We start from the raw sequence: 16356 nt of genomic DNA, 5'->3' as shown, positions 1-16356 counted from the left end.
ATAGAGGATAAATAAGCATTTTGATTTTTTAAATAATCAGTTTGCTCCTTAGGTCTTCAGATAGAACATCCTTTGTGTATAGATAGTTACGAACTTGTGGCATGCAACCATGTATTCTTTCAAGTTGGACTGTTTGCTTTCTGTAGGTCAGGATATTTATATGTAAAGATTTGAGAACAGGCCAATCTTGAGGCTTTTATCATGAAATTCTTTCCTTCTCAGTAAAAGAAGCTCTAAATTTTAGACTAGAAAGAGAGCAGAGATAATATAGTCTGACACATATAGTTAAGGCAGGGCTTAGAAGATTCTTGTGATGGCTCTCAGCCGGCGTTCTCTCAGGATCACACTAAGCCTAAACTTGTGATGTTCTCAGGTGAAACAAAACAAGTTTAGAACCTTGTGCAGTATTGATGATATTTCTCACACAAGTATGTGTGCCAGTGAGCAAAAAAGTGCCTGTTTGCTCTAGTTGTAGCCTAAGAACCAATGGTTCCATTTCATTGGAACTTCAGGACTGAATCAAAATGGAATCAACATTTATTGTCTTTTTCTTGCAATATTTATTTTCAAAAAGCACATTTTTCTTTGAGAATAGGCGCTCTCTCATGGCAATTCCTTTGCAGACAACACAACATACACTTTTATTTCAGGCCAGTTAAGGTTTTGGAACCCAGATGATTTGAATGCCTCGCAGAGTGGATCTTCCCCTCCCCAAGACTGGATAGAAGAGAAACTGCAAGAGGTTTGTGAAGATTTGGGGATCACCCGTGATGGTCACCTGAACCGAAAGAAGCTGGTCTCCATCTGCGAGCAGTATGGTTTGCAGAATGTTGATGGAGAGGTAAGCCTTGCAAGTATGCTTTTATTCAGGAATACTGATGATAGTAAAAGCTCAGCTGGTCACAGACTGGAATAGCCATATCATGGCTTCCTACAGCTTGTTAGGGAGAACCATTATCTTTCTTCCTAGGAAGTAATTCATGAAGATTCTCTTTGAGGAGCTCACGTTGTATTGTGGGAAAGAAAAATTGACAATAGCTGACCCTTTACTGAATCCACAGTATGTGCCTGTCACTGTGCTAAGCATATTACCCCATGTAAAACTATCAGCCACCTGCCCAGTGCAGCCATGATGTCAGACATATGTGTAGAGGTGTCATTCACGGAGCAAACTGTGGGAAAGTGTGGAGGGAGAACTAAGCAGGGAGTTCAGTAGATTTGACTTGAGGGAATATATTGAAGGCCGAGCTGATAAGTTTAGGTTTTTGGAAAGAAGATCTCAATATCATCCCTGGGTTCTTAAGCAGATGGAGCAATGTATGTAAGAAAAGTTTATTTCCTGAAGTTGTTCTGAGCTGCTTTTACATATTGGTGTGAAGAGAGCCTTGGGTTAAATAGAGCAGCCAGGAGCCATTACAATATTCTGGTCATGAGGAAAAAAAAAGGGTAGTCAGTTGTTTTGAAAATACAAAGTGTTGAAGGAGTCCCCAAGAGACTCTTACCTGGAAAAACTCTGAGCTTTACGTTTTCCAGAAAATTAAGAGGGGAACTGACAGGACTGGATGCATGAACAGCCATGAAACAAAAGAATATAAATAATTCCAAGCAGGCACAGAAAGAGAAATATCGCATGTTCTCACTTATGTGTGGGAGCTAATAAAAAGTAAATAAATAAATATACAAACAAATAAATGGGGGGAAACAAGATAACAATCACAATAATTTCATGAACTTGTTAAGGTAAGTGAACGGTTATGACGTTGATGGGGGAGGAGGCAGGGGGAGGGGGGAAGGAGAAATTGGTAAAAGGACATGAAAATCAACTACACTGTATATTGATAAATTAAAAAATAAAAAAATTTTTTAAATGTAAAAAAAAAATAAATAATTCCAAGATATGCCTTTCAAAGAGCTGAAAATAAGGATTTGTGAGAATTAGAAGGACTACAGTTTTAGCTTTGGGAATATTTGATTATAATGATATTTGAAACTATGCTGTCTGATTGCTCAGGGGATAAGTGGTCTTATTTTCCCAAACAAGAAATTTATCATCAAAACTTCCAAGTAGCCTGTCTTGCAGCCAAGTGTTCTTTCCCTTCTCTCTTGCATATGTGATCATAATGTATATCATATAACCTTTGAGTACCTTTGTGATGGCTCAGTGGTAATTTATTTTTCAGTGGTGGCTGTTGAGTCATAAAATTAAATTCATCCTCCTAAATTATAAACCAGTGCAGTATTGAAAACAATGGGTTGTTTTTGCCAAGAAATATTGCACAAACTTGGATTATTTATCTGAAAACAATTCTTGGAATAAACTGTAACCATTTGTGGGGAATTGCATTTTCTTCCGTGGTGGAGTTTCCAAAACCTGGGAAAAGAAATAGCAAGTTTAGTTATTTTCCTTTGGTCTGAGGATGAGTAAAGCATTGCTTATTGAATATAGCTTTTACTTAGTGTTTTTCCTCCTAAAGAAAAGTCATGAAATGCTATAGTACTTTTTATTATTAGCTCTAAACCACAGAGAAATGGAAGTTCAAGATGATCTCGTTAACGTATAACTTGAAGTCCTAAAGTGTTAGAACTGAAAGCAGTTTTAGATTTAGTCACCCCCTCATTTTATAAAGAAAGTGAGATCACAGCTGCTCACATTTTCATGAAGAGGAACTGGATTCACTGTCTTCTGGCTATAACTGGTACTCTACTTTTTAGAAGTGAGGACAACTACCTGACAGGGATGGCAAATTAGCACCCTAGATGCCAAATCTGGCCCAAAGCCCATTTTATTTGGCCTGCCCAATGTTTTAAAAAGTGAACTTTTTGCTACACTTTTTTAAATTGGGAGATTGTGTTAAAATCCAAAAGTTCGGTTCCCTTTTGCAGGTGGTGAAACACAGCTAGCTCCTTTGGAGAGGGCATGCACTCATGTGTTCAGCTGACCCATCGTCACCACTTTCTGATGTCTTAAAGCCATTCTGCCTCATTCATTTACATCACTTTCCAGGCCTCTCTGGGTATTGGGGTTTGTGATTCCATTTCTAGCTCATTATTTCCCAACTTACATATCAGGAAATCAAACATCCAAAGACCTGGCCGATGTATCCTGGGAGAAGAATGTCCTCACAGTTCTAGATGTGTCTCCTGTTCAGAGTGTGTGGGGTGGCCTCGTTGCCTAGTTAACCTGCATTCTTTTCTGCCCCACTCTGCCCATCTGCCCTTTTCTAAATCCACATCCTTTTACTGACCACTTGCCCTCTGCCCCATCTAAAATAGTTGGCAGTCCTCACCTGCTTCACCACTTTGAATAGATCAGACAATGGATGTTTAAGCAATCTAGAAGCTGTACACTGATTTGGCCAAGGTCACAAGGTCAAGCAATGTGGATCTAAGGTTAGAGCCAAAATACTACCTCATTAACTTTAATCAGAGCACATGGACATTACTGTAACTTCTGGTTTGACAGTCTTGACAGCCCTGTCCTCTAGGAGAGTGTTCTTGTTGATAAAAATAAGACAGAAAAGGGATCTTAGCAACCTAAAATCTTGCCCCAAATACCTCCTCATTGATTTAATCAACAGGATTCTCTATTAGGAACTGTTGCTTCTTCCAAAGATTTTTACTCTTTTAGTGGTTTTCTTTGAGTCCTCTGCAGAGGAAATGGTATAAAAGTAAGAATGGAGAATGATATTTCCTATTGTATGTGAATTGGAAAAAAAGTTTGAAATAAATGTCCCAAGCACCTACCTAAAGAATAAAATCAACAATTATGAAATACGAATCCTAGCAATAGTCTGGATTTATGAAATGAATATTAAAAGTTTGAGAATATGTTACAGCAAATTTAAGCCTGTGTTTGAATGGACCCAATTGTAGGCTCTTAATGCAACAGGAGTAAATTTGCTGCTTATTCTGTCTCGTTGCTACTCGATGACATGAGCATCACCTGGGAGCTTGTTAGAAATGCAGGATCTCAGTCCCCACTCTCAGACTTACTGTATTGGAGTCTGCATTTTAACGACATCTCTGAGTGACTTCTGTTTTGTACACTGGAGTTGTATTCCTATAGGAAAATTTTAGACCCTAAAATAAAGAGGAATCCAATTGCCAGTAGGAAGTCTTTGCCTTTCCTCCGTTTGGTAGCTTCAGTGATTTATGTTGTTCTGTTCTCCTTCCAATTCCTCTGTGGAGCTTGGGAACAAATCATCTCCCATGAAGCCTCTGGCTGAGGCTGTAGTCCAATCTCCCCTTCCCCTATTATATGATGGAGACTACTTGATTACTGTTGTGGCGCAAAATAGCCAGTCACATGCAATGTTGTTCCAAGTAAGGTTCTAAATCCCTTACGTTATAGGTTTCAGACCCAAACTCTTAGATCATTGCAATCTGTCCGAGACCAAATTCTGCTGTGCTAGCATACTAATTTCTAAAATTCTGTGTAAGCCAAATATCACTTAGAAAAAAATGTCCAACTAATTTCTATTGTTATGACACTGGCAAGCTATATCTTTGTTTTAATTTTTTTTAATTAATAATAATATGTAGCGACATTAAAGGTTACCTGTTGTAGGAGTGTTGGTAAAAGAGAAACAGCATTGCTAAATAGCATAAGATTATGAAGATGTCAAAAATGGACTTTTATTTAGTTTGTGTGAGGAGGGAAAACATATCATTACTGGAAAGGGAAATAACTTTAGTGAAGTGAGAATAAAGGGACATAATTATGTTTCTAGAGCCCTGGGTCAACAGTGGCACTGATTTCTATTTGCCAGAATTGTACTTTGGATCTTGTTTTTTCGAGTAACATATTTTAAAATATGCGGTTAATCTTTTCCAGATGCTTGAGGAAGTGTTCCATAATCTTGATCCTGATGGTACAATGAGTGTAGAAGATTTTTTCTATGGTTTGTTTAAAAATGGAAAATCCCTTAAACCATCAGCATCTACTCCATATAGACAACTGAAAAGGCACCTCTCCATGCAGGTAAAAATAATTAGGAAATGTTTTCTTTGTGAGTAAAAGTGAGAACCCATTTGAATAAGTCCTAATGTATTACTCTGTTGTCCGAAGCAAAATACTAGTGAGAGAGCATGAAGCAAAGAAGAATTAGAAAGACTGAACCATTAGGAAGGAAATGTTGGGTTTGAGAAACGACCATAAATTGCAGAGTGGGAAGACCACTAATTATGCCTGTTGATGTCAGCTCCAGGTCAGAAGAAACCCGGTGTTAAGCAGACACACATCTTGCCTATATCAACAAACTCTCTACCAGAACAACTTTTTTTCATATGCTTTGTAGTCTTGACTCACTTGGGAATGGAGATCAAAGGGGCTGTGTGACTTTTTTTCCCTAGCAGTGTAAATTAGAGAAACATGCCTTCTGCTCATTGTGCTTGGGGCTGACCAGTTTCGGTCTTGACCAACATCTTGTTGAAATGCCTGCACTCAAGCTAAGCTTGCTCAAGTCTCTTTCTTCTTCCAGTCTTTCGATGAGAGTGGACGGCGTACCATGACCCCATCAGCGATGATGAGTACCATTGGCTTTCGGGTCTTCTCTTGCCTGGATGATGGGATGGGCCATGCATCTGTGGAGAGGATACTTGACACCTGGCAGGAAGAGGGCATCGAGAACAGCCAGGAGATACTAAAGGTGTGGCAGCATTTAATGGGAGAAAAATGACAAATCCAGAGAAGGTTGAAATTTTTCAATTTGTTTTTGAAATGCTGTGACTTGATTTGATTTCTCCTTAATGATTCTATTCACAAGATCTCAAAGATAAGAGGTAACTTTCCCTACTCCGTTTAACCAGGAGTCTGTTTCTAACCACTTTCCATGTTTCTAAACCCCCAAATTATTGACATGAGAAATGCTTCTTTTTTTTTTTTTTTTTTTTTGTCATTTTCGTGACCGGCCACACCGCGCTCAGCCAGTGAGCGCACCGGCCATCCTTATATAGGATCCAAACCCGCGGCGGGAGCACTGCTGCGCTCCCAGCACCGCACTCTCCCGAGTGCGCCACGGGGTCAGCCCAAGAAATGCTCTTAACTGACCTCTGATTGGTAAAGATTAGAGCTATATCATTGCATTTGTTTATAGTGCTCGATAGTATATTTTTTTAAAAAACATGCAAATAATAATGTTATGCTTTCCTTGGAGAGGACTTAGTTATGTTCTTGATTGAAGATTGTTCCTAAGCAATCACTAAAGAAATGGAATCATCTAATTTCTAGACTATAAATTCAGTTCTGAGTTTGTATAACTTTTACATTTTCTGCTTTCAGAGGATAGAACCTTTGATTTGTGTTCTCATGTTTAGGCCTTGGATTTCAGCCTTGATGGACACATCAACTTGACAGAATTGACATTGGCTCTTGAAAATGAACTTTTGGTCACCAAGAATGTCATTCACCAGGCGGCTCTGGCCAGCTTTAAGGCTGAAATCCGGCATTTGTTGTGAGTTGAGCAGAAGGTTTGCCTGCTCCATTCCCTTTCCTGCTTGTCCAGCAAGTCATCAGATGCCTGTGACAAACATTTTCCATTCTATGTGCAAATATGGCTAATCTTCTATCATCTAAATACTGCACAAATCTTCCTTAAACTGTAGGAAAATGAGCTAGAACTTAGTATGTGGGCTTTTGAAGGGAACTATGGAATGCCTTTTTGTTTGGGGAGGCTTTTGGTTGTCTTGGTTTTGTCTTTTATTGAAGCAAGCCAGATGAGAGCTTTTTGTGGGGGTCTACTTGTTGCTTAGAAACAGTTTCCCATTAACTGAGTTTGTTTCTGATTCTAGGGAACGAGTTGATCAAGTGGTCAGAGAAAAAGAGAAGCTACGATCAGATCTGGACAAGGCTGAGAAGCTCAAGTCGCTAATGGCCTCAGAGGTGGACGATCACCATGCAGCCATAGAGCGGCGGAATGAGTACAACCTCAGGTGCGACTGGCAGTGCGGGGTCCTTGCTTTCCCACCACGCTGGCCCTGGGCAGTGGCACCTGCAGCTGCAGGGCCAGAACAGAGCATGGGGACTCGCCTGCCTGCCTGTTTGGCCACACCTGGCCGGAGTGACTTAGGTGTGGCCAAGCCTAAAGGAAAGCAGGACACATTAGATATTTTCCAGGGTGCTCTCTATCTCTGTCAGTTTCCATTTTTGGTGGATCCATATAGGGACCTCTGAGGGATTTGATGGCAGATTGACGGTTTTTCCTCCTCACAGGAAACTGGATGAAGAGTACAAGGAGCGCATAGCAACCTTAAAGAATGAACTCCGAAAAGAGAGAGAGCAGATCCTGCAACAGGTGGGCAAGCAGCGCTTAGAACTTGAGCAGGAAATTGAAAAGGCAAAAACAGAAGAAAACTACATCCGGGACCGCCTCACCCTGTCTTTAAAGGTAATCATACTAGTTCTGTGGTCTGCATCCCTGCTGGGGTGCCACATGGAAAACTACAGCACTGTAAGAGGGCAAGACTGCACAGGGCTTGGTCTGAGGAGTCCCGTAAGTTGGCCCAGCTGGGCCATGACCCAGACATGGAGGGGCTCCTGCTCTGATCTGGATCTCAGGTCTATCCAGGCTTCTGTTTGCTAAAGTGTTGGTTAGTGTATCTTGTTTTCCTCACCTTCTGCAGTTGCACTGAGTCCTCAGGACTGTTTGGCATCTGGCTGACACCCTCGTTCCCATAGCTGCTCCTCCAAGCCTATCCCTCACACTGAGATCCCCCTTTTTCTTTCCCAACTGTTCCCCTTCTTCTCAGCAGATGGCCTTGCCTCCTGCCACATAGAGGCCTGTGTGTTTCTCTTGGCTTCCAAATGGGCCTTTTCTCTCATACATCCTCCTGTCTTCTTGTGCCTCAGTGAAGAAAGTGGTCCCCCTTTTCACTGGATTTTGATACCATATAACACGGTGCAGGGGCTCTGGAGTCAGACGGCCTGGTTCAGATCTGGGTACCTCTGCTTACTGGAGAACCTTGATCAAGTTACTCAGACCTGTTTCCTAGTGTAAAAACTGGACACCATAATAATACCTACCCCGTAGCGTTGATGTGGTGGCTGGATGTGATGATACATATGTGGTGTCTGGAAAGCGATAAGTGCACGTGAAATGTGCACTGTTGCTGCTATTATGAAGGGTTCCTGAAACCAACATGTGAGAAACTGAGCTAATGATCACTCCCTAACCATCCAGATGTTTCATCTTCTGAATCGTCTCCCTAATCAACATCATCGCCATGTGCTGTAAGTCCAAGAAGCAAAAATTCTCAGTCATCGTCGCTGATCAGTCTCTAAGTTGTGTGGTTGCTCCAAAATGCCTCTCACATCTGTCCCCCTTCCTTGGCATTTCCCCAGCCTCTGATTAGGTTCAGAATTCACCATTTCTCAGCTGATTAATGTGCATCCTGAATGGTCCTTTCCTCCATCTCTCTAACCTCCATATGGCCTCCAGAATTATCTTACTAAATATCAGTTGCATCATGCTGTTACTCTTTGTTAAAAAACAAACAGACCAAAAAACCCAACCCAAGGTGGCTCATCCTCCCAGTTGTCTAACCTTAGCTCCTGCCAGCAGCCCCAGTGCCCTGCCCCCCACCCCACTGCACCTTCCAACAGTTCTTTCATTTCCTTGAGAGCAGAGCACCTTCATGCTCCTTCCCCGCTCTCCCCAACACTGCAGGCCAAGTCACTTCTCCCATTCACTGTTTTCTTGCCAGAGGACAGAGAATTTCCTGTTGTCATAGACGTTGTATCCACATCTGCCTCCCTCCCCGTGGTCAGTAACAAACAGTATCCGATTGGTCTGTTTCCAGAGCACCAGCACAGTGCCTGATACACAGAGATTACTCCTTATTACTTTAACATCTAAATTTAGATATACTTTGAAAGATTAGAGTTCTAGAATTGGCATTTTAGGGGACAGTAGCATTCATTAAAATGCTTCAAGTACATTCTTTTTTACTCCGCATTGGTCTATGAGGATATGAACTAGAATATGTTAAAAATATACTGCCTCTATAGTCTTTTGGCAAAACGTACTTTGAAAATAATGCTCTTCCAATTAGCCTTTAATATTGGAGAAGAAACTATGTTAGATGGCATGTTTGTGTGTTTTATGTTCTTTTCTTTCCAACAAATGTGGGCAGAATTCTTTCTAAAAAGTACAACACATGGAGATTCTTTTAAATGAAAAAAATCTTTTATGGGTTTCTGTTGATGTGTTATTTTATTACAATAACTTAAACAAATACAAATTATGAGCAATTTATAGATGTAGCTTTTACATCTTTAAACCAAAATAAATTTTTAAATTAAAGACAAACTCTAATATTAATAAATGAAAAGTGATTTTAGACTTATTCTATTTTTATAGTTTTTTCTGAGTTTTCTTTTCCTGGCAGCTGAACAAATTATTTTATAACCTTTTTCTTTCTTTTGACAATATGTTGAGAATATTTTCATGTCATTAAAAAATCTACTACAATGCTGTCCAATAGAAATATAATGCAAGCCACATATGTAATTCCAAATTTGCAAATAGCCACATTAAAAGGTAAAAAGAAACAGCTGAAACTAATTTCAAATCACTTAATTGAGTATCTCCAAGATGTTATCATTTTGACATATAATCAGTGTAAAGAAATTATTACCGAACTATTTTACATTTTCATGCTATTTGAAATCTGGTGTGTATTTTACACTTACAGCACATCTCAGTTTGTACTAGACATATTTCAAGTGCCTGATATCCACATGTGGCCGCTAGTGGCTACCATATTGGACAGCACAGTTCTATAGGATCAAAAAAAAAAAAGGCAGACTTTGTTGTTGTTATAAGGTACATATCAACTTTTTTATATTTACTTTTGTCTCCTCTAGTCTACTACAGCTCTCAAGAAAGCATAAATCAGTGCTCTTTATCTAGAGCACTGATTTATGCTTTACGTAAAATGGTACAACAGTTTGCTTATTTCTTAATCTGTGCCACATTTTATTTCCCCAAATTTCTTCAGGAAAACAGTCGCCTGGAAAATGAGCTTCTGGAAAATGCAGAGAAGTTGGCAGAGTATGAGAATCTGACAAACAAACTTCAGCGAAATTTGGAAAATGTGTTAGCAGAAAAGGTAAATCTAGTTAAATCTGATTTCCTGATAGGCAGCCCAAAGTACAGTTTACTCAAAAGAGCAGAAGCAATGTCAACACAGCATTTTTATCAGAGAATTATTTGGGCCACTGAAGGGAATTTCACTTCTGTAGGGATATAATTTAGGAGGTTGGCTATGAGGGAAGACATTGCCTGGCACTGAGAAATGACCCCTGCCTGAGTTGAACATGTCAGTCGGGTCTGTTCTTCCCATCACCCAGTTGCTGGTGTTTCTGCTTAAATGTCACATTCCTTTCATACTCGAGAGACTGAGCAAACACCAGAAACTGGAGCCTTTGGTATGCTAAAGGTCAAAGAAGGGCACTTGGGAAAAAATGACAGCTTCTTGCCCCTTTCCCCTTGTAGTTTGGTGACCTCGATCCCAGCAGTGCTGAATTCTTTCTGCAAGAAGAGAGGCTGACACAGATGAGGAATGAATATGAGCAGCAGTGCAGGGTAAGTGGCTGAAGAGAACTGAGCAAGTGCAGGAATGCCCGGGTTCAAATCCCACCTGCACCAGTTACTAGCTGTGTGGCCATGAGCAAGCCACTTAATTTCTGGAGGCCTCAGTTCCTCATCCATAACATGGCAAAAATAAGAGTACCCACCACACAGTGTTGTTGTGGAGATTCACTGAGTCAATATATAGTGCTAAGAACAGAGCCAGGGATATAGTAAGCACTTACACAAATGTTAGGTTTGCTTTATCTAAGTCAGAATTTGCTAGCACTTAGAGCAAAGTGTAGTTTTATTCCAGGTGGAGGAATATTTGGTCATGTCGATATGCCTTTTCCAAGATTAGCCTTTCCTGGTTGATCATTGCAGACCTAATCTGATGTGATTTGGTTTTGTCCTATAATTTGGTTTTGTATTTCTTTTTCCAAATACTTTCCTTATCTTATGTATAAAATGCAAATGAAGCAGAAACTGCTCAAGCCTTTAGCTAGTAAACCATTCCCTGTTCCTACCGGGAGAGACACAAACATTCTTATTAATAACAGAAGTCTTTCCTTTTTAAAAAAATTAACTCCCCTACATTTAAAAGTTAAACCAAAAACACTTGTTTATTTTTAACAAGGTAAGTATAACTGAATTCTAACTGCTTTAGATAAAAATTGTAATTGTGTGGGGATGAGGAAAAAAATCACTTCTTTATGAAGTTGCTTTTAACCTGACTTCTCAGGAAATACATGTGCACATTTGAGAATTGTTAACTATATGTTAGCTCTGGGTTCTGATAAAATAGAGGTGTTTTCTTTAAATGTCTTTAAATTTAATGAATTTATCAGTACAATCTGTCAACTCTCCCTCAAAAATGCCCCCAATCTATTCACTTCTTCATTTTTTAACAGCTTTATATACCATGTATGTCACCCATTTAAAGTGTATAGTTCAGTGTCTTTTATTATATACACAGAATTGTGCAACCATCACCACAATCAAGTTTAGAACATTTTCATCACCCCCAAAAGAAACTCCCACTCTACTTAGCCATAATTTCTCCCATGTTCCTCAGCCCTAGGCAACTACTAACTTACTTTCTGTCTCTATAGATTTGCCTGTTCTTTATATTACATATAAATTGAATCATATAATATGTAGTTCTTTGTGACTGTCTTCTTAACATAATGTTTTCAAAGTTCACCCATGTTGTAGCATGTATCAGTACTTCATTCCTTTTTATGGTTGAATAATATTCCATTGTTTGGATATACCACATTTTGTTTATCCATTCATCAGTTAGTGGATATTTGAGGTTTGGGGGCTGTTGTGAGTAATTCTGCTATGACAATTTGTGTGCAAGTTTTTATGTGGACATATGTTTCCATGTCTCGTGGGTTCCATTTCACCTAGGAGTGGCATTGCTGGGTCGTACAGTAACTCTGTGTTTAACCTTTGAGGAACTGCCAGACTCCTTCCCAAGTGGTTGTACCACTTTATGCTCCCACTGGTATGAGAGTTCCAGTTTCTCCCACTTCTTTGCCAATAGTTGTTATTGTATGTCTTTTTTATTCTAGCCATCCTAGTGTGTGTGAAGTGGTATCTCATCACGGTTTTGATTTGCATTTTCCTGATTGCTAATGATGCTGAGTATCTATTTATGTATTTATTGCTCATCTGTCTGTCTTCTTTGGAAAAATATCTATTTATATCCTTTGCCTCATTTTTTAATTGAGTTCTTTGTCTTTTTTTATTGAGTTGTAGTAGTCTGTATATTCTGGTTACAAGTCCCTTGTCAGATATATAATTCACAAAACTTTTCTCCCATTCTGTGGGTTGTCTTTTTACTTTATTGATGGTGTCCTTTGAAACACAAACATTTCTATTTTGATGGTGTCCAATTTTTGTATTTTTTGCTGCTTCTGCTTTTGGTGTCATATTTAAGAACTTTGTTGGTTTTTAAACCCAGGTATTGCAAGACCAAGTGGATGAACTCCAGTCTGAGCTGGAAGACTATCGCGCACAAGGCAAAGTGGTCAGGCTTCCCTTGAAGAACTCGCTGTCAGAAGAACTTGATTTTAGCAGTGGTGGCATTGAGCCCAACCAGGGTAAACACATTCAGACACTGTCTTTTCAGAGTCTCTACTTTTGACCCTTGTTTTTAGAACCATGGTTGAATATAAAACTGCAAAATTTTGGCAACCTTAAAAGAAAGATTTTGGCAATATTCTTTTGTGGAGCTATTTCACTTGTGGTCTGGTTTTACATTTGTCCTTGAAGTCTTTATGAAAATATTTCCATCCAATTTTTATATGCCTCAGCAAAGTAATGGAAAAATCAAACCACAAGGATATTTGCTTGGTTTAAAAAACAATATAAAATAAAACTGGCCACAAATCTGAGAATCCAGGCCTTTAGGGTATTAGAATTCAGACAGTGAGCTATTGCTGAATCCTCCCTTTCTAAGAGAGTGCCTAACAAGTATGAAGATGGTTTTGGAGAGTGGGCCAGCCAGCAGCCACAGAGTCCATAACTGGTTTTCTTATGCTGGCTGTGCTGAGTTTCTGTATTGCCTCTGCAAAGCAACAAATAAGATAAATAAGGGTTGGTTGCCTGTGCCTTTGAGGAGGATTTTGAGCGGCAAGATTAGAAGGCAGAGTCGTTTGTGAACCCTCCTGCATTCACTATCAGCTCTTTGCCTCCCTCCTGATATCCTGCCTCTTTGGGCTTGTTGAGTTTGAATGTAAGAAAGCACTCATAATCAGTTTTTCTGTTATAGATAGCTTTCCTCACTGCTTCTTGGGACAAGAGTACAGTTCTTACAAAGGTTGTGTATTCCTCCCCTTACATACTTAAGTGTGGAATAAATAAGGGATTGGGAAGGGGAGAGGAAGAGGCCTTAAGAGCTCTCCTCCAATTCTTGGCTCACTGTGGTCTAATGATGGAGGCCGTTTGATGATACGATATATCTCAGTAGATTTTCTGGGCTTTTCTGTAGATGACCAAGTGTTGGGAGATGCTCCTCATGGGTATGTGATGCTGTGCCATCTAGGGGTGGCTTACACCCATGTGGGGATATGCCATAAAAGAAAACCCAGAGCAAAACTGTCAATCCCAGCGACTAGACCTATGCCCAAGAAGAGTCCCTTTCTCCCATCTGCCTGTGTATCCCCACACGAAAAACTATTTTGAGTCCCCTGCCCTAAGAGATTTCTGCATAGTATTCGACATAATGTATACACTAGCTGAGTCACAGCAATTTGTGTTCCACATTTCCATTGTCCTTCTCAGTCATCATTGTGGGCAGTTGCAGAGGTGAACTCATATGGATGAGTTGAGAATTTCCTCCAAAAACTGCCTATCAGGGTTTCTAACCTATGCCCCATTTTTTTTACATTTTAACTGATAATGTAAGGTGGGCATCTACCCACACTCCAGGAAATTCATATGATGATATCCAGTCTTCCATATTGTTGAGTGATGGGTTGGCTATCGTGACCCAAGAAGTTAACTCCTCAAGGCATAGCATTATGCATGCTGCCTGTTCATTCCCCTGCCACATTGTCCCTCTGCTGATTTGTCACTCAGTATTTGTTGGGTGAATAGAGGTGGTTGATTTGATCAAAGTACCTCATGCTATTACCTCAACCTACAGCATTTTCATTAGGAGGAGGTCACCTTTAAGCTACAGTTTCCACACCTACCCTCACCTTCTGTTCAAAAGATGGATTTTGTTAAGGTTTGGTACCCTGCTATGCATGAAAGAAGCTGTTTGCCTTCATTTCTTCTATTTGCCCTAAGACTTGAAAAGAGAAGAGGGTTCTCTTGTTTCCTAGTAGATCACATCTGGACAATTCAGGCCAAAAACTATTCCTTAGTTAAACTGGATGTCCCTCCTCAGATGCCAGATTGTGTTATTGAAAGAGCCTGCCACAGAATCAATGGGCTCCATGTGTTTTCAGGGCTTGGTTCTGAAGAATGCAATCCACTGAACATGAGCATCGAGGCAGAGCTGGTCATAGAACAGATGAAAGAACAACATCACAGGGACTTGTGTCGCCTCAGACTGGAACTTGAGGATAAAGTGAGTCCTTCTTACCTATCCAGTCCCCTAATTTCTTTGACCTCTGACAACCTTTTGCACACAGGGCATTTTCAATTCTTTTTTTTCATAGAGCAGCCCTTTCTGTCCCTTCTCTTTTACATCTGGTGGCTACACAGGGACCCGTCACTTCTTCAGGATGCTTTCATAGGCTGAGGGCAAGGTCTTTTTCTCATGAGAGGGAGTTTCCAAAATGTAATTTCTTCAGCCCTGGCAAGCATGGAACTTGAAGCTTGATGACCATTGTATTATTTCAAACTTGTTTTAAAAAGAAACATCTAAATAAAACTGAAAAGCCCTTTGATGTAGCATTACCAACTAAGTTCTGTACAAATTCTGAACCTTGGCCTCCAAACTCTGCACCATGTGGTTTCCGCTTACATTTCCAGACTTCTCTTTCACCATTCCTTTGAATTACCTTATCTTCCAGCCAAACTGGGTAATTTGCTGTTTCCAAATTGTCTCTTTTGTTCCTGATACTACAAATTATGCTATTTATTATTTCTTTCTGCCTCTTAGACATCTGTGTACTCTTCAGAGTTTATATCAAATGCTGCCTCTTGCATGAAGTCATTTCTAAATTTCCCCAACCAAATGTTATTTTCTCCTCCTTTGAATCCCTGAGTTACACTGTGGCTCTTTCTATATCTTTTATATTTTTTATGTTCTACCTTGTAGTATACTTGCAGTCGTCATATCCATGTCTAAACTGGTTTCTTCTTGATATCAGGGATTGTGTCTTACCCAACTTTGTGTTCCCACAAGGCCTGCAGAGTACCTGATAGGTGTTCAATAAATAGTTTAATTTAATATAATATTTTAAGACCCTAAATTTGGAAGTGGAGAGGATGCATGGGAAGACAAATGGTTCTATCTATGTGTGAGGGTCTGGTCAGTTCTTAATAAAGTTGTTCAGAAACTAATAAAATTCAACCAAGTTAAAACAGAAGCAGACCATGCCTGACTTTAATATCTTACTTAAAGTGTTTTTGAATTAAGTTACTTTAAAACACAATGGGGAAATTGAGGAATGTTGGATAGAAAAAAGTACTTGCTGCCCCCATTCCTTCCCTTTCTGTGGCCTTGAGTTGCGTAACCTTTGGTGGTTTCACTCTCCGACTTTAGGTACACCATTATGAAAAACAGCTAGATGAAACTGTGGTCACTCGTGAGAAGGAGCAGGTGGACATGAAGCAGAAGTATGAGAATGAAGTGCACACCTTGGAAAAACTAATAAGTGACCTTAAAAGTGAAATTTCAGAACTTCAGGGGCAGGCAGCGGGGCTCAGGGAGGCACACCGTGAGACCACCCGCAGACACGAAGAGGAGAAGAGACAACTGCAAAGGACGTTTGATGAGGAAAAGACTCGCCTGCAGGAGGAGCTGATGCTGGAACAGGAGACAGAGCTCAAGGCGAGACTGGAGCAGGTGGAGGAAAGCTTTAATCGAGAGAGGGAAGGACTCATGCAAAGTAGCGCCTGGACAGAGGAGAAGGTGAGAGGCTTGACTCAGGAACTAGAGCAGTTTCACCAGGCACAGATGAAAAGCCTGGTGGAGAAGCACATGCTGGAGAAAGAGGAGTTGAGAAAAGAACTGTTGGAAAAACACCAAAGGGAACTTCAAGAGGGAAGGTAAGAAAGAGGTAAATGGGAGCAACCTGGGGTGCTGGCTCTTGGGGTGCCAGAA

The 16356-nt window shown here is 40.1% G+C and overlaps 1 protein-coding gene across 8 annotated transcripts in view; it reads left to right on the top strand.

The window, feature by feature from the left end:
• NIN (ninein) overlaps nt 1-16356 on the top strand; it is a 93489-nt gene that overhangs the window by 45489 nt on the left and 31644 nt on the right. For all 8 annotated transcript variants that reach the window (XM_063088912.1, XM_063088907.1, XM_063088905.1 and 5 more), the window contains 11 exons: nt 651-841; nt 4835-4981; nt 5481-5648; nt 6316-6452; nt 6790-6930; nt 7211-7385; nt 9997-10107; nt 10494-10583; nt 12538-12676; nt 14531-14652; nt 15796-16301. In XM_063088912.1, the coding sequence (XP_062944982.1) occupies nt 651-841; nt 4835-4981; nt 5481-5648; nt 6316-6452; nt 6790-6930; nt 7211-7385; nt 9997-10107; nt 10494-10583; nt 12538-12676; nt 14531-14652; nt 15796-16301 (1927 nt within the window). The remainder of the gene's footprint in view (nt 1-650; nt 842-4834; nt 4982-5480; nt 5649-6315; nt 6453-6789; nt 6931-7210; nt 7386-9996; nt 10108-10493; nt 10584-12537; nt 12677-14530; nt 14653-15795; nt 16302-16356) is intronic.

This window comes from Cynocephalus volans, chromosome 3, assembly GCF_027409185.1.
Source record: "Cynocephalus volans isolate mCynVol1 chromosome 3, mCynVol1.pri, whole genome shotgun sequence".
In the NCBI taxonomy this organism is placed as follows: domain Eukaryota; kingdom Metazoa; phylum Chordata; class Mammalia; order Dermoptera; family Cynocephalidae; genus Cynocephalus; species Cynocephalus volans.
Note: the sequence above shows the minus strand (reverse complement) of the source record. Positions and strands in the feature narration are given on the sequence as shown.